The 26,836-nt window shown below is 43.0% G+C and overlaps 1 protein-coding gene across 1 annotated transcript in view; it reads right to left on the bottom strand.

The window, feature by feature from the left end:
* The window catches only part of LOC137369284 (tudor domain-containing protein 7-like), a 155,357-nt gene that overhangs the window by 30,510 nt on the left and 98,011 nt on the right, over positions 1-26,836 (bottom strand). Inside the window, exons 9-11 of the mRNA XM_068030283.1 lie at positions 12,845-12,956; positions 8,786-8,988; positions 7,713-7,847 (exon numbers count right to left, since the gene is read on the bottom strand). Of these exons, the coding sequence (XP_067886384.1) occupies positions 7,713-7,847; positions 8,786-8,988; positions 12,845-12,956 (450 nt within the window). The remainder of the gene's footprint in view (positions 1-7,712; positions 7,848-8,785; positions 8,989-12,844; positions 12,957-26,836) is intronic.

The following is a 26,836-nucleotide window of genomic DNA, read 5'->3' as shown; positions in this document are numbered from 1 at the left end:
ATACAAGGAAAATGAGGACCCCGACGTGGCAACAGGACTCCTCACGTCCCTTGATGAAGGACATCTCATAAGATAGCAGGAAACAGCGGAGAACATTGACTTCACACACTCAAGCCAAAAGGCATGTAAACTCCTGCACTGCCTGGGAGCGGCTGAGCAACAACCATACCAGCAGTCCACAATCAGCGCTGATGCCGTCACTTCACAACTCCTAATAAACTCAAAGAAACCGGTCAGCAGGAAAGATAAGCCGATGGCAAAAGCAGCCCTGATACAGTCTCTCAAGGCTGTTCCAGGGCAGACAGACTTCTCAAGCCCTTACACACAAGGGGAAGTGCACAGCACCCTGTCAGCTATCAAGTCAAGCAAAGCAGGAATCAACAGGATTTCCCCAGAACTCCTGAAGAATATTGGCTCACAGGAAAGGAAGTGGCTAGCAAAGCTGTTTATCAACATCCATAGAACAAGCACCATCCCAAACATCAGGCGCCAATCTATGATCATGGCTATTGCCAAGCCAGGGAAATCACTTGACGACCCACGCAGCTACTGCCCCATCACCCTGCTCTCAATAACACATTGTCCTAGAATGCATCCTGCTAAACAGACCGAGTCCCATCCTGGAAGCAGCAAAGCTCCCCCAACAGGCAGGTTTGCGCACAGGCTGCAACTGCTCTGAGCAGGTCCTGACACTGACCTCACATACTGAGGCTGGTTTTCAGAAAGGCCTGAAGACAGAAACCGCCTTTGTTGACTTACGCTGTGCCTATGACACTGTGTAACGTACAGATATGCTGCTCAAACTCTCCAAAATCATCTGCTATGTGAAAACCCTACAACTAATCAACTCCATGATCAGCAACCAACAGTTCCATGCACACCTTGAAGAGCAAATCAGCTGCCCACGCATAACCAACAAGGGCTCCCACAGGGATCAGTTCTCACACCGGCCCTCTTCAATATATATACTATTGACCTCTCTCCCACAAAGTCATGGCTCTTCATAGGCTGACAATTTGGCCCTGGCTTTCTAGGCTGAAGAACTGTGGGACATTGAGAAAACACTCACTGATGTTCAATGTTCTCTAGAAGCAGACTTCAGAAAATGAAGACTCCAACCAAATGCCACCAAGACTGTTGTTTCAGTCTTCCACCTGAACAATTCGAAGCCTAGGGAAGAATTTCACATCCAGTTCCGCAGCTAACCACTCACCAATGACCAAATGCCAAAATGCCTTGGCATCACTCGACCATACATTGACCTACCAGCAACACCTCCAGAACACTGGAGCCAAGGTCAAGACGAGAGAATTTCATAAGGAAACTGGCGGGTACCACCTGGGGCAGCAGAGCCAACACACTAAGCACTGCTTCACTTGCCTTGGTCTACCCAACTGCAGAGTACTGCTGTTCAACTGGCTTAGCAGCTGCCACACAAACACCTCCAGGAAATCAAAGATTATTTCTTGAACGTTGAGACCAACCTCAAGTGGCTTCCTGTGCTAGCACACATCAAACCTCCTAATGCCCTCAGGGAAAACATTCTCCTCAAACAACGCCACTGGCTGACAGCTAACGAAGGACTCTCATTGATGTAGGATCTCAAAAATAAAACTCCACCCACCTGCCTGAAATCTCGTAGCCCCTACTGGAACACACTCCACACCCTACAAACGGATGACAGCACTACCTCTCGACAGCACACCTCCTGGCTGACTGCTAAAATAACCAACTGCAACCTGGTAATTGACCAGAGTGGTGAACTCCCATGGAAAATCTGGACAACTCTCAACTGCTTGAGGACTGCTTGTGGCCACTTGCTCCACAAGTGGAACATAAGGACCAGCTCAAATTATGACTGTGGCCATGCAAGTCAGACCATCGCCCACATACAGAGCTCTTCGCCTGAGAGATCCTTTCCTGGGGGCATCATAACCAATCACATTGCATCAGCTGAAGCCGTTGAATGGATTGTTAACCTAGACATCGAACTATAACTGCTCCCTCAGCCATACAAATATATAGCCATCAGCTAGGCAAGCAGTTAGGGTGCTTCAATTAGCCCCATTCCTCTCCCACCTCAGCTCAAAGGGAAGACAGAACAAAAGGTCGGTTAGGATTCCCTCTTTGATCATTTGCCAACATCTTTTTCTGTAAATTGCTTACTTGTGGAAATCAGAATGAGGCGCGGTTATGATGCTTTCTACAATCAAATAGCACACCAACGCTTGCTGTTTCTTTTTAATCAATTCACGAGATATGGGCATCGCTGCCAAGGCCAGCATTTATTACCCAACCCTACTTGCCCTTGAAAAGGTGGTGGTTTGTGCTTTCTTGAACCACTGCAGTCTATGAGGGGAAGGTACTCCCACAGTGTTGCTATTAAGTAGGGAGTTCCAGGATTTTGACTGAGTCATGAAGGAGGAACGGCAATATATTCCTAAGTCAGGATGGTGGGTGACATGGATGGGACCTTTAGAGGTGGTGCTGTACTCATATGCTTGCGCCTCTTGTCCTTCTAGGCAGATTTGGGAGATATTGTTGAAGAAGCCTTGGCGAGTTGCTACAGTGCAACCTGTAGGTGGTATACACTACAGCTATGGTGTGTGATAGTGGAGGGAATGAATGTTTACGGTGAAGGATGGGGTGCTCGTCAAGTGGGTTACTTTCCTGGACAGTGTTGTGCTTTGAGTGCTGTTGGAACTGTACTCACACAGATTGCTGAATAAATTAATATTTTCAAAATGGCTTTTAAGTGCTCAGATTCCAAGTGATTGAGGTGGGTTATTTATCTGTCAGCTTGGCTCATTACCACACTCATCACAATTAAAAGGAAATGGGCTCAAACTGCACTGCAGACTTGAGCACATCATTTAGGCAGACACCTGACTGCACGATTGAGAGACCACTGCATTGTTGGAAATGGTGTCCTTCAGATGAGACATTAATATGGAGGATACAACTGCATTCTCAGAATTCAAAAACGGGCAGGGCTTTTACTCATGACCTGGCCAACATTGCTTCCTGAACCAAAACCAAACAAACACTGAGTATTTAATCTTGCATCTATTTGTGGAACCTTGCAGCACACAGACTGGCCACTGTGTTTGTCTGCACAATAATGATCATGCTTCAAAAGTAATCCACTGTTTGTAAAACACAGAGTCTTCCCAAGAACGTGATGGGGTGCTACATAGATCCATGTTTTTTTCTTTAGGTGGACCAATTAGCATGTGCAATCAATTAGACTCATGTTATTCAGTACTGATATTTCCAAAAAGCAAATCGGGTCAGCTGCTCTCAACATCGTGAAGGAATTGGGAAAAGTTGGGGAAGGCACATCATTAGGGGGTCTGTTTCAATTAGTTTTGTTTAAACAAAAATTTAAAAAACTCATAGAAACTGGTTGGATTTCAAAATTTTGTCTGGTTAGATTCTGACTGTCCCATTCCTTTGCTCTGCCCTCGTAACTGCAGCCATGTCTCCACAGGACACGATGGCTTGAAGCCAAAGGATGTGCACTAGTATAAGAATCACTGGCAATGATTAGTTTTTGTAGAACGAAAAGTATTTGGATGTGTTGCATGTAAATCAGAAATATTTACTTGATTAAAATTGGTTTGTGTAACTAGAGAAGAGAATACATCATACTGAAACAGGCTCATTGCATTGATTCCGAGTGACCTACATGACATCTAGCCTAAGCTGTTAATTGATGGCTTGCTTTTCTGAACTTTAAACTGATTTTGTTTGTATCTGACTCTGTCTATCTAGTGCTTCATGTAAAGATGTTGAGAAAAAAATGAAGTGGGCCAATCCTGGCTGAGAGACTGGAGTGGGTGTTTCACAGTTAGTGAAAATGCAACTGGGCACTAAGGAAATTCCAAATTTTAAAATAAAGAATACACAATAAGCAAGTGCGGGATACGATTTTTATCCTATGAGCATCTGACCTGATAATGCACAAGCAAAGATGAAGGGCCCTTATCGTGGCATGGTCTGACTGAATCAGTATGTTTCATACACTGCACAAAATATAAATTACATTATTACTTTTTCTTTTCTCATCTATAAAACAACATGATTAATAATGTAACACATGTTTCTGCTAATAGAGGAATCAAAGTAGAGAACAGGCTCACCACCGAAAGAAATATGGCTTAAACACATCTCGGACAATTCCATATCCAAATGAGTGATGTTTGGCCTCCACCTAGAGCTAGAAAAATACCACTCAACACAACCCTAAAAATCTAAGCCACCTCTTGGGAGAATGCAAAACATAAACAGTGCCCTATCTCAGACAAAGCAAAAACAATCCAAATTCAAGTTATTTAATAGGAAGGACCACTCCATTCCCTGGCACAAAGAACAAAAACTGAGAACAAACTGCTCAAACTCAAACTTTCACTCCTCCTGGCACAGGTACATTAATGCCAAGTCACCTTCCAGTAAACACCACATAATCGAAATGTACAACAGACTTATAATACATTTGTCTGAAAACTTCTGGCACAGTGGTTAGCACTGCAGCCTCACAGTTCCAAGGACCCGGGTTCAATTCTGGGTACTGCCTGTGTGGAGTTTGCAAGTTCTCCCTGTGATCGCGTGGGTTTTTGCCGGATGCTCCGGTTTCCTCCCACCGCCCTGACTTGCAGGTGATAGGTAAATTGGCCATTGTAAATTGCCCCTAGTGTAGGTAGGTGGTAGGGAATATGGGATTACTGTAGGGTTAGTATAAATGGGTGGTTGTTGGTTGGCACAGACTCGGTGGGCTGTAGGGCCTGTTTCAGTGCTGTATCTCTAAATAAATTTAAGCCATTAAAACAATCCATTCACCTAAAGTTAACCACAAAATCAACCAATCAAATCCTTGGAACAAAAAGTCACCAATTTTTGAGTCACCATGTTAACCCAACCACACCACTAGAAATACTTCTAAAAAGAACAGTGTACTGCCTTGCTACCCTTCCTCCAGTCACAAAATCTGCCTGGCCTCCAGGCAAACATCATCACTCTCACCATCACAGCTGTGCTCTCTCCGGATGTAATGAACTGTGCCAAGGCCCTGGTAGGGGTTGGCTGCAGAACTCTTGATAAAGAGTGTGCACATGTATACACGTGCGTGAGAAGGGATGGCAGTGAGTGCGGCTGGGATGTATAAGCACAGACATCAGGGAAAAACACAGCAAAAACAAAGCAGTAATAATGGGAGATTTTAATTTTCACAGTTTGGAAGCAGACATCTCAAGTAAAAGCAATCAATTTTTAGAAAGTAGTTTTCCAGGAAAATATGTTTCACATTGACAATCTGCTCATGCTAGATTTAGTGATGAGTAATAAACCAGATTTAATTAATAATCTTACATCAAGGGAAATGTTGTAAATGGTGACTATAATATTGAGTTTGAGAGGGAGATGGGAGAGTAAAAAAACCAAGGTTTAAATTTAAAACTGCAAAGGGATGAAACATGGATTTACCACAGTAAACTGTGCTGAACTGTTAAAAGGTAAACCTACAAATCACGGGAAATATTCAAACTAGTATTTGGTTGAAAACGAAACCAGTGTATACCACTAAAAGGCAAAAACACCACTTCTGGTTAAACAACCGTGGTGAACAAATGAGGTAGGAGACACCAAGATCAAAGAAAAGGCTTGCACAAATGCCTGGGAAAGGAGAAATCCAGCTGAGTGGGAGATCTAAATAAAGCAATGTAAAACAATGAGGTACAAAAAAATTATGAAAAAAAGCTGCAATTATATCAAAGCTAACAACAAAAGTTTTTATGAAGATATTGAGAAAGGGGGAATGTGGACGCAATTAAAACAGATACAAGTGAGAATACAATCGACAAAAAGGAAATGGCAGACTGGTTAAATGAGAACATTATAATTTTCAGAGTAGAGGAAGAGGATAAAATACCAAGGTACAAGGGAACCTAAAAACAAGTCAAGGTAGGAACCTAATGGATTTAATAGACAAATTTTTAAAAAATGGTCATGGAGAAAATGATGGAACTTGAGATAGACAATTCTCCAGGACCTGATATTTTAATACTCTAGCATGGAAACTAAGTAAAGAAATTGGAGATGCGTTACTCATAATTTTCCAAAGCTCTCTAGATTCAGGAATTTTGCCTCTGGATTGCAAAATTACAAATGTTACTCCATTATTTAAGGGAGGAGGGAGAAGCCAGGTAACTACAGACAAGTCAGTTTAACATCCGCTATAGGGACCTGATGTCTGTTATTAGAGACAGCGACTGAGCACCTGGACAAGGATGAGCTGATCAAGAGAGAATCAGCATGGATTTGTGCGTGGTAGGTCATGTCTGACGCATTTTTTTTTTTTTATTAGTTCACGAGATGTGGGCATCGCTGGCTCAGCCAGCATTTATTGCCTAACCCTAGTTGCCCTTAAGAAGGGTAATAAATGCTGGCCTAGCCAGCAATGCCCACATCCAATGAACGAATTTTAAAAATCTATTGACTTTTCAGAGGAAGTCACTAGCATGGTGGATAGAAAAGTGTCTATGGACATTTTCTATATGGACTTCGAGAGAATTTAGCAAGATTCCAAACAAGAGGTTATTTGCAAAAATGAAAGCCCTTGGATTTGTAGGTAACCTTGTGACATGGGTTAGCAATTGGTTCAGAAGTAGTAGACAAAATAGGGATAAGGGGAAACTTCTGATTGGCAGGATTTGACAAGTGACACTCCTCATCTACTCCTGTGTCTATTTAACTGCAAGGTGGCAGTATGTGTCCAGCATGCACCAATTTCCAGCCAAATGGTTTCATAATACGTTAGTTGCCACTTCCCAAACTGCTTCCACAGCCGTCATCGCTGCGAGTCCCTTGCCTCTTTTCATCCAAGGCACCCCGTTTCCCCCTGTCCCACCTTGGTTCAAAAAGCTTTGAGTGTTCCCTAAACCCTCTTCCCTCGCGAACTCAACCTCCACCATCTCTTCCCTTCCTCATCCCGTTCCCTTGCCAAACTGTTCATAAATACCATCTTGAGTAGTTTCAGATTCCATCGCTCCCAGTGCTCTGCAACTCAAATCATAATCCTCCAAGTATTCAGACATGTTTCTCTTCCCTCCTTTCCCCCCTGCCTAGAGCAGTCTTAGGCCTCATCTTCCTCCACAGTGCTACAGGACCTCGTCCCTAGCTACCACAGACTCCATCCACCACACTGTGCACCCAAGCCCCTAATCCTACACAGTAACCCCATGCTCAACGACTATAATCAGCCACCCAACTGCCAGATACTCTTTCCCCGTCTAATTCCACTACTCATGCCTGATACTGTACACATTAATTACCATCTTGCTGCACCACTTAAGTTTAAAAAGTTGGAAAATGAGAATATCAGTAATAACATGCAAGACCAGAGAGAGTGAACCATAAAGCCATACAGGAGAAAATGGAGACAAAAGGAAACAGGAGACATACAGAAGTAACAGAGCAAGATGGACACTACAATAAGGAACAAGAGGCGAAAGTAACTGAGGATTAGGAACAGAAAAATTTTAAATAGACACAAAATACATTCCCTTGTGACTCTTTAAAAATCTTTAAGGCCTTTCTACCAGGTTCATGATATCCAGCACATAAAAAATTGATTACATTCACAGCAGTCCTTATATTCACATAAAAGTGTGAAATATGTGCAGATTTAGGGGTGTAGATTTAATAGTGAAACATACCCGATAACTAAAATACTGCTCAACTTTTCCCAGTAAGGCATTGAGCTGGGTCCAGCCCTTTGAGGGCACTTGACAGTAGATGGTCCCATCTGAGCAGACATTTGTAACCACTACATTCAGGTACACGCCGTTTTCCTGCAGCACAGGTACATGAAGTTCCACAGCAAAAATTCAGTCACATTTCAAAAATTCAAGTTGGTTCATTTTATAAGTTTAAAAAAAAAATCTAACACTTAATGAGAAATGAGTAGTTGAATATTCTGCCAACACCCCCAGCAGTTAAATGGGTAAAGCACCACAAGGGGTTACACAGTCAAATGGGTGCATTGTCAGGCTCAAACTTTCATCTGTATTTACTAATCAATCTCAAGCGAATACACAACTGACATCAGTTGAGAGGGCGATACAGAGAAAAGGAGGGGCAAAGGGAAGGAGGGGCAAAGGGAAGGAGGGGCAAAGGGAAGGGGGGGCAAAGGGAAGGGGGGGCAAAGGGAAGGGGGGGCAAAGGGAAGGGGGGGCAAAGGGAAGGGGGGGCAAAGGGAAGGGGGGGCAAAGGGAAGGAGGGGCAAAGGAAAGGAGGGGCAAAGGAAAGGAGGGGCAAAGGAAAGGAGGGGCAAAGGGAAGGGGGGGCAAGGGAAGGAGGGGAAAGGGAAGGAAAGGGGGTTTGTGGTTCAAAAGCAGCTGGGGATACCAACTGCAATTTTGGAAAAGGTCTTGTGAAAGATCATGAAGTTAGGCAAATTTTAAAACCATTCTTCGGGATAAATACATTTAAACATTCTGAAACAAGATTGTGCACTAAAATGAACTAACATGCTCATCGGTGATAAAAAAAAAATCACTTTGCAACTGACAGTAGGAGATAAGTGATTGGAAACTTTACATGAAAGCACCATGTTGAATGTGATAAAGGCAAACACTGGTTAATGGATTGAGCACTGCATTTTGAAACCAATACAGAAATGAACATTTTAGCTTTTGGCTACACTGACTCAGATGAAGAATCCTCATTGGATCGCCAACCTGCTGATAAAATGCATCCAACTATCTTACGAGAACCTCAAAGAATTTACCTTCAAATTCAGTTCAAGTGTCTTGTCATGCAAAGCCTTCAAACATGCAGTACTGATGTTAAAATCATCATCTCCTGAAGTGTCATATAGAAGAACAAGTGGGACCTCACTCCTTTCTAAAATTTCCATCAGCAGTATCTTTCCACTGGCCAGAAATTCAAAGGATTCTAACACACATGGTTCTTTGCAGAATGTTTCAAGACCTAAAACACAAATAACTCCATCTTAAACAACCAGTGTTGCTTACATTCTACAGGTGTCCACAAATAAGTTTTCACACTGGAAAGGGTTGTATCACTCACATTTATATACATTCCATAAGTACAAATGAAATGTTTTGATCTAACTATTCACTTAAGGGGCACATCCTTAAATGTCTGGCTCCCTCCTATACCATCTCTAGTCAAAAATGATTCAACTATATTCAAATTACCATTCATCTTGTGCGTGTGGAGCAGACAGGAAGAAACTGTGAAAGAATACATCTTTTCCAAGTAAACATAACAGATTTAGTGCTAAAATAGCCAAGCTATCACATTATCCTTAAATAACATTCATTTTTAGATCCTGCTGATCTAACCAATCATAAAAATGCTGCAGTTTATTACAGTAGCACTTCATTATAGGTTTAAAAATGCATTAAGTGTACTACAAATTCCCAGCACAGAATGTTGAAGTTCATGTTTTTCAGGTTTAGTAGCAATCCTAGCAATAACATCCTGAGGGGCCTTGACAGGGTGGATGTGGAAAGGATGTTTCCCCTTGTGGGAGAATCTAGAACTAGGGGTGACTACTTAAAATAAGGGGTGACTATTTAAAAATAAGGGGTCGCCCATTTAAGACAAAGATGAGGAGAATTTTTTTCTCTGGGTGTCATGAGTCTTTGGCACTCCCTTCCTCAAAAGGCAGTGGAAGCAGAGTCTTTGAATATTTTTAAGGCAGAGGTAGATAGATTCTTAATAAGCAAGGGGGTGAAAGGTTATCGGGGGTCGGTGGGAATGTGGAGTCAAGGTTACAATCAGATCAGCCATGATCTTATTGAATGGGTTGAGCAGGGTTGAGGGGCCAAGTGGCCGACTCCTGTTCCTAATTTGTATGTTCGTATGATAATGGCTTAGAGTTTCTAATTTCACAGCTTCCTGTGTGACACACTGTTAAAATGTGTAACATATGAAGGTACTGATTACCTACACATCTAAAGACATTGAAATTGATAGATATTTTCACATTAGATAAATCATGACAACTTCTCGTGCAACACAACAATGCAAAAAAAAGTTGCCTTGAGTTTTAACCTCAATGTGATCTGCAGAATTGCTTTCTGCATGGTCTGCTAGCATCTGAAATTATCAAACCTATATTTCATTGCTAATTTATTTTTTTTGGGGGGGGGGGGGGGGGGGAGGGGTTATAGGTTTTCCCACTTATTGTCTCTGCAGAAGTTGATGTATCTAATGATGCATTTGCCCTAATTCTAGAAGCCTCTGCCAGTACAGATCACTTGCTCCCAGCACATCCGTGCCAAATGAAAACTTATTAGTCCCTGACAACAATAGATGCCACCTTTTCTATCTGGGGAAAGTCTCTACATGTCAGAAACTCTTTTCTGTCTGAGGGTGGGTGAACACTCAGGCCACCCATATGCTTAACAGGTTCTACAAAAAGGCAAATAAAGGACTACCAACAGGTCCAGATTTTACTTGGTCATGGAGTGAGCGACCTTTGTTATGGTTATTTGTCAGATCAGATATTACAATTTATCCTAGAGATGAGGGGAAACTTGGCCACCGACAAAGTGCTGGTCAACCAAGAAACAACTAGGGTTAGATATTGTGAAGGAGCTTAGAGCTGAAAAATAATTTGTGAGAAACTTAAGATAATCGTTTCCCTCTGTTGAATAATGCCCAAAGATCATTGTCTATAATCTTGTGAATCAAAGGGGGCCATACATCCCACATGCATTCTTAAACCTGAATTTTGCACCTTATTAAATAGGTAGATCATTCAAGTTGTATGGCTGTGAAGTGGTTTTGTGGTACTGCATTCTTTCTGGAGTTATCTGGAACCGAGAATTAATAAGTTGGATGTAGTTGGAAGTTCTCTCAGTTGATGGCAGGCATGAACATCTTAATACTGGATGCTAGGATAGACCAATGTCAATGAGCCAATTCAGGATAGATAAGAATGTCACTAACCAATATAACTTTCTAAGGATTTTGTGAAAAATAAATTGTGATCTGAAACCAGAAGTCAACATTAATAACTTAAAACTGGCAAAACATTTGCCAAATGCACAAAAACTAATAAAAACTCATGTAACTGGATGGAAGCAAATAATGTTATCACTGACAATAGAATGAACATTTGTAGATGGCAAAATAATGGAGGTGGAGTTGCAGTACAAGGCTAAAGAAACACATGCTTATGCGACTCCCAAGGCTGAACTCAAGGTCCAGTGGTTCTCAATTTGGATAATAGCCATTATTTGTATCTGCAGGTTGAACATATTACTAAGTGTATTTTTTGGTCCTTACAAGTAATGCCTGCTGTTTGCTGGAAACATTTATTTTTGTTTTCATAATTAGCATTCAATTTATCATTGATCACATCACTGATCTAGGTCTAGGCGAAACCAGTCTCCTCCTCCTCCCACACAATCAACCACAACGATTCCACTGCATGCAAAGGAAATGCCTTGAGTTTCACAGTAACAGTATACTCTCAACAATGGCAGCCATGGCTGTGCTTAATCAAGGTATCCAGATACAAAGTGTCTCTGAACAAAGCAGAGCATGTGCAGAGCGATCGCTGACGTCAGCGTGTGCTAACATTTGCCAGTCTGCCAGTAGGAACCCGCGTATGCACTCGATGTCACCACTTAATGATGCCAGACGTAATGACTTTCGAGCGTTGCCTCACCCCTCAATGGCCACGATCGCCACCACCATCCACCCCACTTGCTCCCCTAACAGTACCCCGCTCTCTCCCGCTTCTCTTCAACGCTCCCTCCCATGCCCGTGTGCTCACCGTCTCTCTCGCCAATCGCTCCCCCCTCGCCACTCGCACCCCTTCCCCTCACTGCTTCGGCAGATGGCGAGGTGGGGAGCGAGCAGTTGGGAGTGGTGGGAGAGAATGGCGAACAAACGGGCGCAGGAGGGCAAAGAGAAGCGGCGATCGTTGGAGGGAACGGGGAAGCGAAAGCAGCGATTGAGGCGGCAATTGCAGGAGGGAGAGGGATACTGTTGGGGGGGGGGGGGGGGCGGGGAAATGGAGGCGGTGATTGTGGCCATTGAAGGGTGAGGGAGTTTGGGTTCAAATAGCTTTTGTGTTAAATTGAGCAACAACATCTTGATTACTGGCAGCTGCCTGAGACGCCGCAGAGAGTGACATTTCATTTGATGAGGCTGCATTTGTGCATGTGCCAGTATTGCGCCACCTGGTGGTTGCATAGTCAGCAGACACAGCCATCCAGATATCTACATTTTCAAATTTGGAGTTGTTTATGATCAGCACATTAAGGATGAGAGGTGATCTTAATAAACACAAGATTCTGAGGGGGCTTGACAGGATAAATGCTGAGATGTATACCCTCATGGGGCATCTAGAAACAGGGCGCAGTTTCAGAATACGGCATCTCTCATTTAAGACAGGGTTGAGGAGGAATTTCTTTTCTCAAAGAGTCATACATTTTTAGAATTCTCTACCCCAGTAAACTGTGGAGGCTGACTCATTGAATGTATTGTTGATTGAGATGGACAGAGTTTTGAATTATAGGTGAGTCAAGGGTTATGGGGAAGAGGCAAGTACATACAGTTGAGGCTAAGATCTGATCAGCCACGATCTCACTGAATGGCGGGGCAGGCTCAAGGGGCCATATGGCCTACTCTTATTAGTACCTTGCAAATCCCTTGTTATTTTATGACGTATACGGATAAGTCATACTACTTTTAACCAATATACTGAAGAGAATTGGCAAAAAAAAAATTTAGATTTTGGTTGAAAGCCTATTAGAACAGGAAGCAAACCCTTTCATCAAGATATAAAACGAGTTTTACTTGCCTGCTAGTTTGCATTTTGCAGCCTGAAAGGACAAGGTGGAAAATCTTGCATCTAACTTGTACACCTTAGTCTTGTCAACAACTTCATTAAACCCATGATCCACGAAGAACACCTGAAAGAAAAACACTAGTTGCTATAGAGTTGTAGTGATACTGGTTCCACTCATCATCTTTGAAATACAAAAAAAAACCTCAATGGCACAGAACAGGAGTGTAGCAGCAATAGAAAAATGTCAAATGCTGGAAGATCAGCTGGTGCAAAGAGAAAAGACAAGATAATGGTCTGAGGATCTTTGCTAGCAACTAGCTTAGTTGTTTTCAAGTCATTAAACCCATTAACTCTTTCTGTGATTACCTGATGTTGATTCTCCTTCACTCCCAACTATTTTTCTCCCATACTAAAATGCTGAGTGACCTGCGGTATATTTTCAGTTTTATTTTAGAAATATAGCACTATACTTAAAACACCACATTCTTAATCCCTACCACACCCCCCCCCCCCCACCCCCCAGCAAATACACTGACCCCTATTTTGCACCTAACTATTCTTACATTATATTATTCTTATGCAATGTGTTCATGGGAGATTCCATCAGGCCAAGGCAATTGGTAATTTTCTGTTTGTTACAGCAGAATAAAAGTTTCTCAGAATTTCTTAAATAACTACCTAATAGAATTTTCATTGTGAATTTTCATCTAGACAGATACATGAATGGGCAGGAAGCAAAGAGATACAGACCCTTAGAAAATAGGCGACATGTTTAGATAGAGGATCTGGATCGGCGCAGGCTTGGAGGGCCGAAGGGCCTGTTCCTGTGCTGTAATTTTCTTTGTTCTTTGTGCTATTTCCTCATTGTAACCGATATAGCCTGTTTGCTGTGTTTTCCCTGTCTTTTCACAAAGAAATTGCATTCGTACATCTTAGCTGACCTCAGGACATCTCAAAGCATTTTACAGTCAATTAAGTGCTTTAGAAATTTTGCCACAGTTGTAATGGACTGGGCAGCTAACTTGTACACAGCAAGGTACTACAAACAGCAATGAGATAATGACCAGATAATCTGAATTTTAGTGATGTTGACTGTGGGATGAATATTGTCCTGGATACCAGGAGAATTCACCTGTTCTTTTTCATAGCCATGGGATCATGTGCAGCCACTTGAGAAAGCAGAGGTGTTCAACGTTTCTTCCAAAAGATGGTACAGGCCATCAGCATACATCACAAAAATTTGCATTTACATAGCACCATTGATGTCATAAAATATCTCAAGGCAATTCACAGGAGTGTAATCAGACAAAAATTGAGAGCATCATAATGTCTTCCTTTTTGGCTGTGATCCAAAACTTGGTCAAAGAGGTAGGTTTTAAGGAGCATCTTAAAAGGAGGAGAGGTGGAGGGGTTTAGGGAGGGAATTCCAAAACTTATGGCCTAGGTGGCTGACTGCAAAGGAAAAGGTCACAGGTAAAAAGTAAAAAGGGGTAATGGACCCAAAACTGAACCTCTGGGAATACTGCTGCAAACCACTGCCCAGTCTGAAAAACATCCATCCACGACCACCCTCTGCTTCCTGTCAGAGTCAATTCTGTATCCATACCACTTTCCCCTTAACTGCACAATTTCCCATCTTAATAAGCCTCCCGTGTGGCACTTGTCTGAAATGCCTTCTGAAAGTCCACATAGATGTCTACTGCACCACCTTGATCAACCTTCTGTTACCTCAAAGAATTCAAACAAGTTAGTCAGATACAGTTTGCCTTCAACAAAGCCATGTTGTGTCTCTTTGATTAACCCATGCCTTTTCAAATGAAAGACTTTGTCCCTGATAATGGTTTCCAGTAATTTCCCCACCACCAATATTAGGCTGACCAGCCTGTATTTTCCTTGGTTTATCCCTCTCCCTTTCATGCATAGCAGTATAACATTAGGATTCCTTCATTCAAACAAAGAACAATACAGCACAGGAACAGGCCATTCGGCCCTCCAAGCCTGCGCCGATCTTGATGCCTGCCTAAACTAAAACCTTCTGCACTTCCGGGGTCCGTATCCCTCTATACCCATCCTATTCATGTATTTGTCGAGATGCTTCTTAAACGTCTCTATGGTACCTGCTTCCACCACCTCCCCCAGCAACAAATTCCAGGCACTCACCACCCTCTGTGTAAAGAACTTGCCTCGCACATCCCCTCTAAACTTTGCCCCTCTCACCTTAAACCTATGTCCCCTAGTAACTGACTCTTCCACCCTGGGAAAAAGCTTCTGACTATCCACTCTGTCCATGCCGCTTATAACTTTGTAAACCTCTATCATGTCGCCCCTCCACCTCCGTCGTTCCAGTGAAAACAATCCGAGTTTATCCAAACTCTCCTCATAGCTAATGCCCTCCAGACCAGGCAACATCCTGGTAAACCTCCTCTGTACCCTCTCCAAATCCTCCACGTCCTTCTGGTAGCGTGGCGACCAGAATTGCACGCAATATTCTAAGTGTGGCCTAACTAAAGTTCTGTACAGCTGCAACATGACTTGCCTATTTTTATACTCTATGCCCCGACCAATGAAGGCAAGCATGCCGTATGCCTTCTTGACTACCTTATCCACCTGCGTTGCCACTTGCAGTGACCTGTGGACCTGTACGCCCAGATCTCTCTGCCTGTCAATACTCCCAAGGGTTCTGCCATTTACTGTATACTTCCCACCTACATTAGACCTTCCAAAATGCATTACCTCACATTTGTCCGAATTAAACTCCATCTGCCATTTCTCCGTCCAAGTCTCCAACCGATCTATATCCTGCTGTATCCTCTGACAATCCTCATCACTATCCGCAACTCCACCAACCTTCGTGTCGTCCGCAAACTTTTAATCAGACCAGCTACATTTTCCTCCAAATCATTTATATATACTACAAACAGCAAAGGTCCCAGCACTGATCCCTGCGGAACACCACTAGTCACATCCCTCCATTCAGAAAAGCACCCTTCCACTGCTACCCTCTGCCTTCTATGACTGAGCCAGTTCTGTATCCATCTTGCCAGCTCACCTCTGATCCCATGTGACTTCACCTTTTGTATCAGTCTGCCATGAGGGACCTTGTCAAAGGCTTTACTGAAGTCCATATAGATAACATCCACTGCCCTTCCTTCATCAATCATCTTTGTTACTTCCTCAAAAAACTCAATCAAATTAGTGAGACACGACCTCCCCTTCACAAAACCATGCTGCCTCTCTCTAATAAGTCCATTTGTTTCCAAATGGGAGTAAATCCTGTCCCGAAGAATCCTCTCTAATAATTTCTCTACCACGGACGTAAGGCTCACCGGCCTATAATTTCCTGGATTATCCTTGCTACCCTTCTTAAACAAGGGAACAACATTGGCTATTCTCCAGTCGTCTGGGACCTCACCTGTAGCCAATGAGGATGCAAAGATTTCTGTCAAGGCCCCAGCAATTTCTTCCCTTGCCTCCCTCAGTATTCTGGGGTAGATCCCATCAGGCCCTGGGGACTTATCTACCTTAATGCTTTGCAAGACACCCAACACCTCCTCCTTTTTGATAATGAGATCATTCCTCTGACGCTACTCCTGCATTAATAAAGAAAGAAAGATGGCAGAAAATGCCTCTGCTATTTCTACCTTTGCTTCTCTCTGCACTTATGATGCATTCTATCCAGATAAAGTGAGTGACCACTTTTCAGTAATACTAATCTCTATCCACTAATATCCTGTCCGTAACTTCCCACTTTTCCTTTAGTAACTTTCACATCATATGCTTCCTTTGTGAAGACAGATTCAAAGTATTCATTTAATACTTTAACCATGTCCCCGGCCTCTACATGAAGGTTTCCCTTGGGTCTTCACACAACTTTTCCCCCTAGATAATCTCTTGAACTTTGCCTATAAAATGTTTTAGGGTTCAATTTATTGTTGCCTACTAATCTCTTCTTTCAACCTCTCTGCCTTCCACATTAACCTTTTCAATTCCATCCTATTCTTTCCATAATCTTCCTGATTCACTGAATCTTGCTTGTCATTTGTTTAAGCCTCCTTTTTTCTGTTTTATTTTAACTTTTTTCCTTTGTCATCCAGGGTACATTATCTGTGAATGCTCTACTTACTCTCTTCAAAAGGAATGTGCCTAGTTAGCTCAGATACAATGTCTTCCCTGAATGCCTTCCATTGCTTAGTTACTTGTTTACCGTGCAATTGCCATTTCCAATCCACCTCTGCTAGGTCGCTTCTTAAATCACCGAATTTTGGATTTCCCTAGTTGGGCATTTTTACCATAGATATTTTCTGGTCTCTTGCCAAAACTACACTGAACTGTGTTGTGGTCACTGTTGGCTAGATGATCTTCCACTGTACCATATATTCTACTTAACCTACTTAATTTCCCAGAACCAGATGCAAATTTCCTTGTTGGACTGGAGACAAATTGATCAAAGAAGTTCGCTTTCACATATCAGAAACTCCACTCCTTCCCGACACTTAGTACTATGCTTTTCCCATTTGTTATTAGGGTATTTAATATCTCCTATTACTAATTCAATTTTATTACATAACTTTGAAATTTGCCAACAAATTTGCTTATCTATCTCCTTCTTTGTTTGGAGCTCTGCAAAACACTCCCAGCAATGTAGTAGCTTCCCCTCTGCTCCTGAACTCAAGCCGAATAGATTCAGTCCTAGAACTAACGTATTACACACTCAGCCATATCCACCCACCACCCACACAATCACACCCACCCACTAACACACTGAGCCTGCTCCACCATCCAATAAGATCAGGGCTAATTTTACACTACTACTCCACTTTTCCACCCTATTCTCATATCCCTTGATTCGTCCAAAAATCTATCAATCTCTGTCTTGAATATACTCAACACAGCCTTCTGGGGTAGAGAATTCTGAAGATGCACAACTCAGTGAAGACATTTCTCATCTCAGTCCTAAAAGGCCAACCCCTTATCCTGAGACCATGATCCAGAGTTCTAGACTTTCCAACCAGGGGAAACAGACTCTCAGTATCTACTTTATAAAGACCTGTAAGAATTTTATAATTTTCAATGAGGTCATGTTTCATTCTTCTGAACTCGAGAGAATACTGCCCCTTTATACTCAATCTCATTAGGACTATCCTTTCAACCCAAGAATCAATCTAGTGAACCTATGTTGCACTCCCCCTAAGGCAAGTATATCCTTCCTTAGTTAAGGAGACCAAACTGTACATAAGCTCAAGTGATGTTTCACCGAGCCCTATATAATTGCAGCAAGACTTCTTACTCCAGTCTCCTTGCAATGAAGGCTAACACACCAATTGCCTTGCTAATTTCTTGCTGCATCTGCATTTTAACTTTGTATATCTATATTGAAGATTATGGAGATGAAAAGGTATATATTTATTTTATATGGATACAGACATTTACAACCCCCTCCCCATTTTTGGAATTGCAAAATAGACGATATGCCACGACATTGATGATGGCACATGGAAGCATATGTTGCTCTATAACAGGAGCATTATTTCATGAAACACAATGTATTCCAGAACTCAATTCTTGTAACAAAAATAAGGAAAAAGGTTTTTTCTCCACTTATCCTCAATCCTTATTTTTTAAAAATCTACCTGCATATCTCCGCTTCCTTATGTTTGGCATTTTACTTTTTTTTTAACCTTGAGCAGGGTCTTGTGTTGTATGAAAATGTTCCTGTTCCAGTGACAACTGGGGTGCCATGAACATCTTTGAGCAGTTGCATTAAAAACGGTGGAGATCAACGTTCCCTCTGTTGTATGATTGCTTTAAGAGTGATGTCCCTTTAAGAACTCAGTATGCTTACGAGTACCAGGATGTAGTCAGGTGACTAGAAACCATAGTCAGTCTGCACAGCAACACCCTGGACAAAGGTCCTGTATAAAGCTTTCTCTGTATTGTGTACACTATTTTAATTGTTAATAAACCTTCCAGAGATCTTCAAGGAACTGGAATCCATGTACCTCATTGTGTTGCTTAACACAAAGAAACTCATGACATGGTGGCAGCGGTGATGAAAAGACAAGCTATAAGCTTGAAGACCACAGGTAAAACAGCAAACAAGTTTAGAACTTTTAAAACTAGTACCAGAAAAGAATGAAAGAAAGCGACATATCTTAGAAGGCTGACAAAACCTCCACAGAATGGAAGCATGGCTGAAAAGCAAGCAATTGGGTGAGTCATTCATTGTACCAACGATTGAGGAATCCTGGTGAAAAAAAAGCCTTTGAAGAGTTTTTAAAAAATTCATTTTCAAAAGGTTCCGTTTGAGCGAGAGCAGAAAAAAAAGGGGAAACCCCAAAAATTGCGCAAACTGAAAAAACCCAATATCCGAGTGAGAATAAAGTGCGGGAAACCCCTGAACACCACAGCATCTCTATTAAAGCAGTCAAGCTGAAAAAAAATTATTAAACCAGTCAAGCGTGAAGATAATAAATAAACTCTAGCAAAAAAAAGCAAAAGGGAAAACCCTCAAACTGCCTATCGAACAGTTGGGTAGACATGCAAACAAAGTGCTGAAAGAGAATAAACAGAGAACACTGTCAAGCATGTGTTACACTCTGTTAAAGCAGCAAGCCTGAAAAAAAGAAATTCTTAAAGGGGGAACAGCGCAGAGTTAATAGAACAAGTTTTAAAACAAGTTTTTAAACAAAAATACAAAAGTCATAATAAAGTACAGTGCTGAAGGCACACACAAAACTGAACAAACTTAAACACAGAGCAGAAAGCAAAAGAACCGCAGAAGGATGGAAACCAAATTTCCCATCATGAACTGAAAGGCCATTGATATCCTTAAATAAAGAATGCAGTTATGCTTCACAGACCAAGCGGGTGCAGAACCAGAGAAGCAGGCTGAGAAAATACTGAAAGCAGTTGGAAATGAGGGGTTATACAGAATCAATACTTCTGGCTTAGCTGAAGAGGACCAGAAAGATGCCGCGAAGATATGGAAAGTGCGAGATGATCAGCTCTGGGTAAGAGCGAATTTTAGAATTCATCGCCTGGAATTGATGTCCTACAGGCAACAGTCACAGGAATCAATAGATCAATTTGTCAGTAGAAGCCATAGCAAGGGTAACGAATGCGATTTTTCAGAAACTGAGCTGTTGGAGCGACAAATGGAGCTGGTGATTGTCTGAACACCCATTGAAGCATTTCAAAAAGACCTCTTGGGGAAAAAGAAAGCATTGATGCGCTGCTAGAAGATGGCAGGAAATATGAAGCCAACGCAGCTTGACAACAGCATCTGCAAGCACTGGGTGCAGCCAATAGTATCGGCACGGTGACCGCGTCACAAAAAGCAAGCAAGCAAGCTGTGTGCCAAGCGTGGCTTGTCTCACTCACCGTGAAATTGTCCTGCATTTCAAGATCTGTTCAAGGCATGAGGCACAAAAGGAAACTGGGCCTGCTTATGCAAGAAATCTGGGTCCAAAGACACAGTCAGAAGTCATAATAGGGCACAAACAGGAGACAGGCGCAGCAACATGGCAACAGCAGCAAGCAGAGTGCCAGAGATCTGTGTAAATGCAAGATGATACACAAAGTCCAAAGCAAAATAGACCTGAGACAAGTCTCAGAGTGGAGCAATTCTCAACCAGAGGGTGAGCAGGCATTCCACATTGTGAACCTGACACATTGTATTGATGAAGTCAAACAATTGGAAGCTTTTGCTACTATTAATATTATGTGCCCAAAGAAAGTTGGCAAACACACTCAAGACTAAGATAGACATGGGAGCTAGGGCAAATATCCTACCAGTCCAAATCCTGAAGGATAAGTACTGGGGTCGTTGGACATTAATAATACAACCGACAACTGTAAACAGCATACAATGGGTCGCCAATCCCTTACAGTGGCACACTAACAATGCAATGCAGCTATGACAAGTCGGCATGGAAACCACAAGTATTCTACCTGGTAAACATGAGCGGACCAGCTGTGGCAGGGCTACCAACGTGTAAGGACCTCAACCTCGTGACTATCCATGAGATCACCAAGGTACCCATTGCAACAGAAGAGACCAAAGGTACCCGTACTGAGTCAGTCTAGGACCTGCAACAAATGTACCCTGACAGGTATGGCGCCATAGGAAACTTCAAGGGCAATGCCGTACTGCACCTCAGAGGATGCAATTCTGTCAATCGACCCTCCCAGAAAGTGCAGCATGCACGTACAAGCAAATCTTAAGCGCGAGTTAGATGACATGGAATGCAATGGCATCATCCATCCTGTGCATCATCACACAGACTGGTGCAGCTCAATTACATGCGTCTTGAAGAAGGATGGAGTAATCAGGGCATGTCTACATCCGAGCCATCTAAACCTCTCTCTACAGAGATGCCCCCATAAGATTCCAACACGAGAGGAATTGAATCTCAAGTTCACAGGAGCCAAATTCTTCACCAGTTTGGATGTTAAACATGGATATTGGTCAGTACACCGAGCTAGGGAATTTCAGGAAGTCACCACCTTCAGAACACCATTTGTAAGATATTGCTTCCAGAGACTACCCTTAGGCTTATCTGTCAGTTAAGATCTGTTTCAGCAGCATATGGACAGAATTATAGAAAATGTGCCTGGATGCATATGCATTGCTCATGATATTGCTGTAATGGGCAAAACAAAGAGGAGCATGATCCCTGGTGCTAGGGTCAAGGATGTCACGGAGCGGCTGCAGGACATTCTGAAGGGAGAGGGTGAGCAGCCAGAGGTCATGGTACACATTGGTACCAATGACATAGGTAGAAAGAGGGATGAGGTCCAGCAACAAGAATTTAGGGAGCAAGGTAGCAGATTAAAAAGCAGGACCTCAAAGGTTGTAATCTCTGGATTACTCCTGGTGCCACGTGCTAGTGAGTATAGGAATAGGAAGATAGAGCAGTTGAATGTGTAGCTGAGGAGATGGTGCAGGAGGGAGGGCTTTAGTTTCCTGGACCACTGGGTCAGTTTCTGGCAAAGGTGGGACCTGTGCAAGTTGGATGGGTTGCACCTGAACCGGAATGGGACTAACATCCTTGCTGGGAGGTTTGCTAGTGCTGTTGGTGAGTGGGGGGGGGGGGGGGGGGGTTAAACTAATTTGCCAGGGGAATGGAATACTGAGTGGATGTACAATAGGGGGTGATGCACAGTCAAATATAGAAGAGAAACTGAGTCATTCTGGAAGGCAGAGCAAATATAGAACTGTTAAGGAACAAGTGAAAAATGCTAGGCTGGATTGCATTTCTTTTAATGCAAGGAGTCTTACTAATAAGGCAGATGGATTAAGGGCATTGATTAGCACATGGGATTATGATATTATTGCTATCACAGGCACATAGTTGAGGGAGGGGCAGGACTGGCACCTCAATATTCCAGGGTATAGAATCTTCAGGCATGACAGGGGAGGGGTGTAAAAGAGGAGGTGGCATTGCACTATTGATCAAGGAGTCAATTACTGCAGTAAGGAGGGATGATATCTTAGAAGGTTCCTCAAATGAGGCCATATGGGTAGAACTGTAGTACGACAGGCGCCAAACAGTCAGGAAGAAATAGAGGAGCAGATATGTAGGCAAATCACAGAGAGGTGAAAAATAATAGGGTAATAATAGTAGGGGATTTCAAATTACAGAATATCCATTGGGATAGCCTTAGTGCAAAAGGTTTAAAGGGGGCGGAATTCTTAAAATGCATACAGGAGAGCTTTTTGAGTCTGCACGTAGAAAGTCCTACAAGAGAAGGGGCAGTACTGGACCTAATCCTAGGGAATGAAGCTGGACAAGTAGTAGAAGTGTCAGTGGGGGAGCATTTCGGGGATAGTGACCATAACTCTGTACGATTTAAGGTAGTTATGGAAAAGGACAAAGACGGGCCGGAAATAAAGGTCCTGAATTGGGGGAAGGCCAATTTTAATATGATAAAACAGGATCTGGCCAAAGTGGACTGGGAGCAGCTACTTGTAGGAAAGTCTACATCAGACCAGTGGGAGTCATTCAAAGAGGAAATAGTGAGGGTTCAGAGCCAACATGCATCTGTTAAGGTGAAGGGTAGCACCAACAAGTCCAGGGAACCCTGGTTGTCAAGGGATATAGAGTATTGAATCAGGAAAAAAAAAGGAGACTTATGGCAGATTTGGAGCACTGAAAACAGCGGAGGCACTAGAGGGGTATAGAAAGTGTAGGGGGTACTTAAAAAAGTAATTAGGAGAGTGAAGAGAGGACATGAAAAAGCATTGGCGGGCAAGATAAAGGAAAATCCTAAGGCGTTTTATAACTATATTGAGGGCAAAAGGATAATGAGGGAAAACTGAGGGCCCATTAGGGACCAAAGTGGCAATCTGCATGTGGAGCCAGAGGACATGGGTGAGGTTTTAAATGATTACTTTTCATCGGTGTTCACTATGGAAAAGGACGATATAGGTGTAGAGATCAGGGGGGAGGATTGCGACATACTTGAACATATTAGCATTGAAAGGGAGGAATAGTTCTTACAGATTGGAGGGTAGCTAATGTAACCCCACTATTTAAAAAGGGAGGTAGAGAGAAAACGGAATTATAGGCCAGTCAGCCTGATGTCGGTAGTGGGGAAAATTCTAGAGTCCATTACCAAACATTTTAGAGCAGAACACTTGGAGTACAGTGGTAGAATCGGACAGAGTCAGCATGGATTTACAAAAGGGAAATCATGCTTGACAAATCTACTAGAATTCTTCGAGAATGTAACTAGTAGAGTTGATGAGGAACAGCCAGTGGGTGTGGTTTATTTGGACTTTCAGAAGGCTTTTGACAAAGTCCCACATAAGAGATTAGCGTGTAAAATTAAAGCGCATGGGATTGGGTTTAGTGTATTGCGATGGATAGAAAATTGGTTGGCAGACAGGAAACAAAGAGTAGGGATAAATGGGTCTTTTTCTGAATGGCATGCAGTGACTAGTGGGAGTACTGCAGGGATCGGTGCTAGGACTCCAGCTATTCACAATATACATCAATGATTTAGATGAGGGAACTAAATGTAATATCTCCAGATTTGCAGATGACACAAAACTGGGTAGGAGGGTGAGTTGTGAAGAGGATGCAGAGAGGCTTCAGGGTAATTTGGACAAGTTGAGTGAATGGGCTAACGCATGGCAGATGCAGTATAATGTGGATAAATGAGAGGTTATCCACTTTGGTAGCAAAAACAGAAAGGCAGATTATCTGAACGGTTATAAACTGAGAGAGGGGAATATGCAACGTGACCTGGGTGTTCTTGTACCCAAGTCGCTGAAGGTAAGCATGCAAGTGCAACAGGCGGTAAAAAAGGCATGTTGGTCTTCACAGCGAGAGGATTCGAAAAAGCCTTACTGAAGTCCATGTAGACGAGATCAACTGCTTTACTCTCATCTACACAACTAGTTACTTCGTCGAAAAATTCAATCAAGTTAGTCAGACACGATCTCCCCATGCTGACTATCCCCGATTATTCCTTGCCTCTCCAAGTGGAGATTAATCCTGTCCCTCAGAATTATTTCCAAGCGTTTCCCAACCATTGATGTTAGTCTCACCAGCCTGTAATTACCTGGTCTATCCCTGCGACCCTTCTTGAATAATGGTACCACATTCGCTGTCCTCCAGCCCTCTGGCACCTCTCCCGTGGCCAGAGAGGATCTGAAAATCTATGTCCTCCCTTGCCTCACTCACATAACAACCTGGGATACATCTCATCTGGACTTGGGGATTTATCCATTTTTAAGCCCGCTAAAACATAGAAACATAGAAAATAGGAGCAGGAGTAGGCCCTTCGGGACTGCTCCGCCATTCATTATGATCATGGCTGATCATCCAACTCAGTAACCTGTTCCCGCTTTCCCCCCATAACCTTTGACCCCTTTCGCACCAAGAGCTATATCTAACTCCTTCTTGAAAACATACAATGTTTTAGCCTCAACTGCTTTCTGTGGTAGCAAATTCCACAGGCTCACCACTCTCTGGGTGAAGTAATTTCTCCTCATCTCAGTCCTGAAAGGTTTACCCCATATCCTTAGGCTATGACCCCTGGTTCTGGACTCCCGCACCATTGGGAACATCCTTCCTGCAGCTACCTGCATCAGGAGCAGGGATGTCTTGCTGCAATTATACAGGGCCTTGGTGAGGTCACACCTGGAATATGTTGTGCAGTTTTGGTCTCCTTATCTGAGGAAGGATGTTCTTGCTCTAGAGGGAGTGCAGCGAACATTTACCAGACGGATTCCTGGGATGGCGGGACTGACGTATGAGGAGAGATTGAGACGGGTGGATTATATTCACTGGAGTTCAGAAGAGTGAGGGGGGATCTCATAGAAACTTATAAAATTCTAACAAGACTTGACAGGGTAGATGCAGGAAGGATGTTCCCGATGGTGGGGGAGTCCAAAACCAGGGGTCATAGCCTAAGGATATGGGGTAAACCTTTCAGGACTGAAATGAGGAGAAATTATTTCACCCAGAGAGTGGTGCGCCTCTGGAATTCGCTACCATGGAAAGCAGTTGAGTTCAAAACATTGTATGTTTTCAGGAAGGAGTTAGATATAGCTCTTGAGGTGAAAGGGATCAAAGGTTATGAGGGGAAAGCGGGAACAGGTTACTGAGTTGGATGATCAGCCATGATCATAATGAATGGAGGAGCAGGCTCGAGGGGCCGAATGGCCAACTCCTGCTCCTATTTTCTATGTTTCTATGTTTTAGCAGGCTTAAAAGTGGATAAATCCCCAGGCCCAGATGAGATGTATCCCAAGTTATGTGAGGCAAGGGAGCAGATAGCAGGGACTCTGACATAAATTTTCAGATCCTCTCTGGCCACGGGAGAGGTGCCAGAGGACTGGAGGAGAGCGAATGTGGTACCATTACTCAAGAAGGGTAGCAGGGATAGACCAGGTAATTACAGGCTGGTGAGACTAACATCAGTGGTTGGGAAACTATTGGAAAAAATTCTGAGGCACAGGATTAATCTCCACTTGATGAGGCAGGGATTAATCAAGGATAGTCAGCATGGCTTTGTCAGGGGGAGATCATGTCTAACAAATTTGATTGAATTTTTCGAGGAGGTGACTAGGTGTGTAGATGAGGGTAAAGCAGTTGATGTAGTCTACATGGACTCAGTAAGGCTTTTGATGAGGTCCCGCATGGGAGATTGGTTAAGGTGGTAAGAGCCCATGGGATCCAGGGCAATTTGGCAAATTGGATCCAAAATTGGTTTAGTGGCAGGAAAGAGGGTAATAGTCGAGGGTTGTTTTTGCGATTGGAAGCCTGTTACCAGTCGTGTACCACAGGGATCGGTACTGGGACCCTTGCTGTTTGTAGTGTACATTAATGATTTAGATGTTAATATAGGAGGTATGATAAGTAAGTTGGCAGATGACAGGGAAATTGGTGGTGTCGTCAAGTGAGGAGAAAAGCCTTAGATTACAGGACAATATAGATGGGCTGGTAAGATGGGCGGAGCAGTGGCAAATGGAATTTAATCCTGAGAAGTGTGAGATGATGCATTTTGGGAGGACTAACAAGGTAAGGGAATATACAATGGATGGTAGGACCTGTCAGAGGGACCTTGGTGTACTTGTCCATAGATCACTGAAGGCAGCAGCGCAGGTGGATAAGGTGGTTCGGAAGGCATATGGGATACTTGCCTTTACTAGCCGAGGCAGAGAACAGGGAGGTTATGCTGGAGCTGTATAAAATGCTAGTTAGGCCACAGCTGGAGTACTGTGTACAGTTCTGGGTGCCACACCATAGGAAGGATGTGATTGCACTGGAGAGGGTGCAGAGGGGATTCACTAGGATGTTGCCTGGGCGGGAGCATTTCAGATATGAAGAAAGATTGAAAAGGCCAGGGTTGTTTTCCTTAGAGCAGAGAAGGCTGAAGGGGGACATGATTGAGGTATACAAAATTATGAGGGGCATTGATAGGTTAGATAGGAAGAGACTTTTTCCCTTAGCGGAGGAGTCAATAATCGGGGGCATAGATTTAAGATAAGGG

Source organism: Heterodontus francisci, chromosome 4 (assembly GCF_036365525.1).
Source record: "Heterodontus francisci isolate sHetFra1 chromosome 4, sHetFra1.hap1, whole genome shotgun sequence".
NCBI lineage: Eukaryota > Metazoa > Chordata > Chondrichthyes > Heterodontiformes > Heterodontidae > Heterodontus > Heterodontus francisci.
This window is presented reverse-complemented; position numbering and strand designations above follow the sequence as displayed.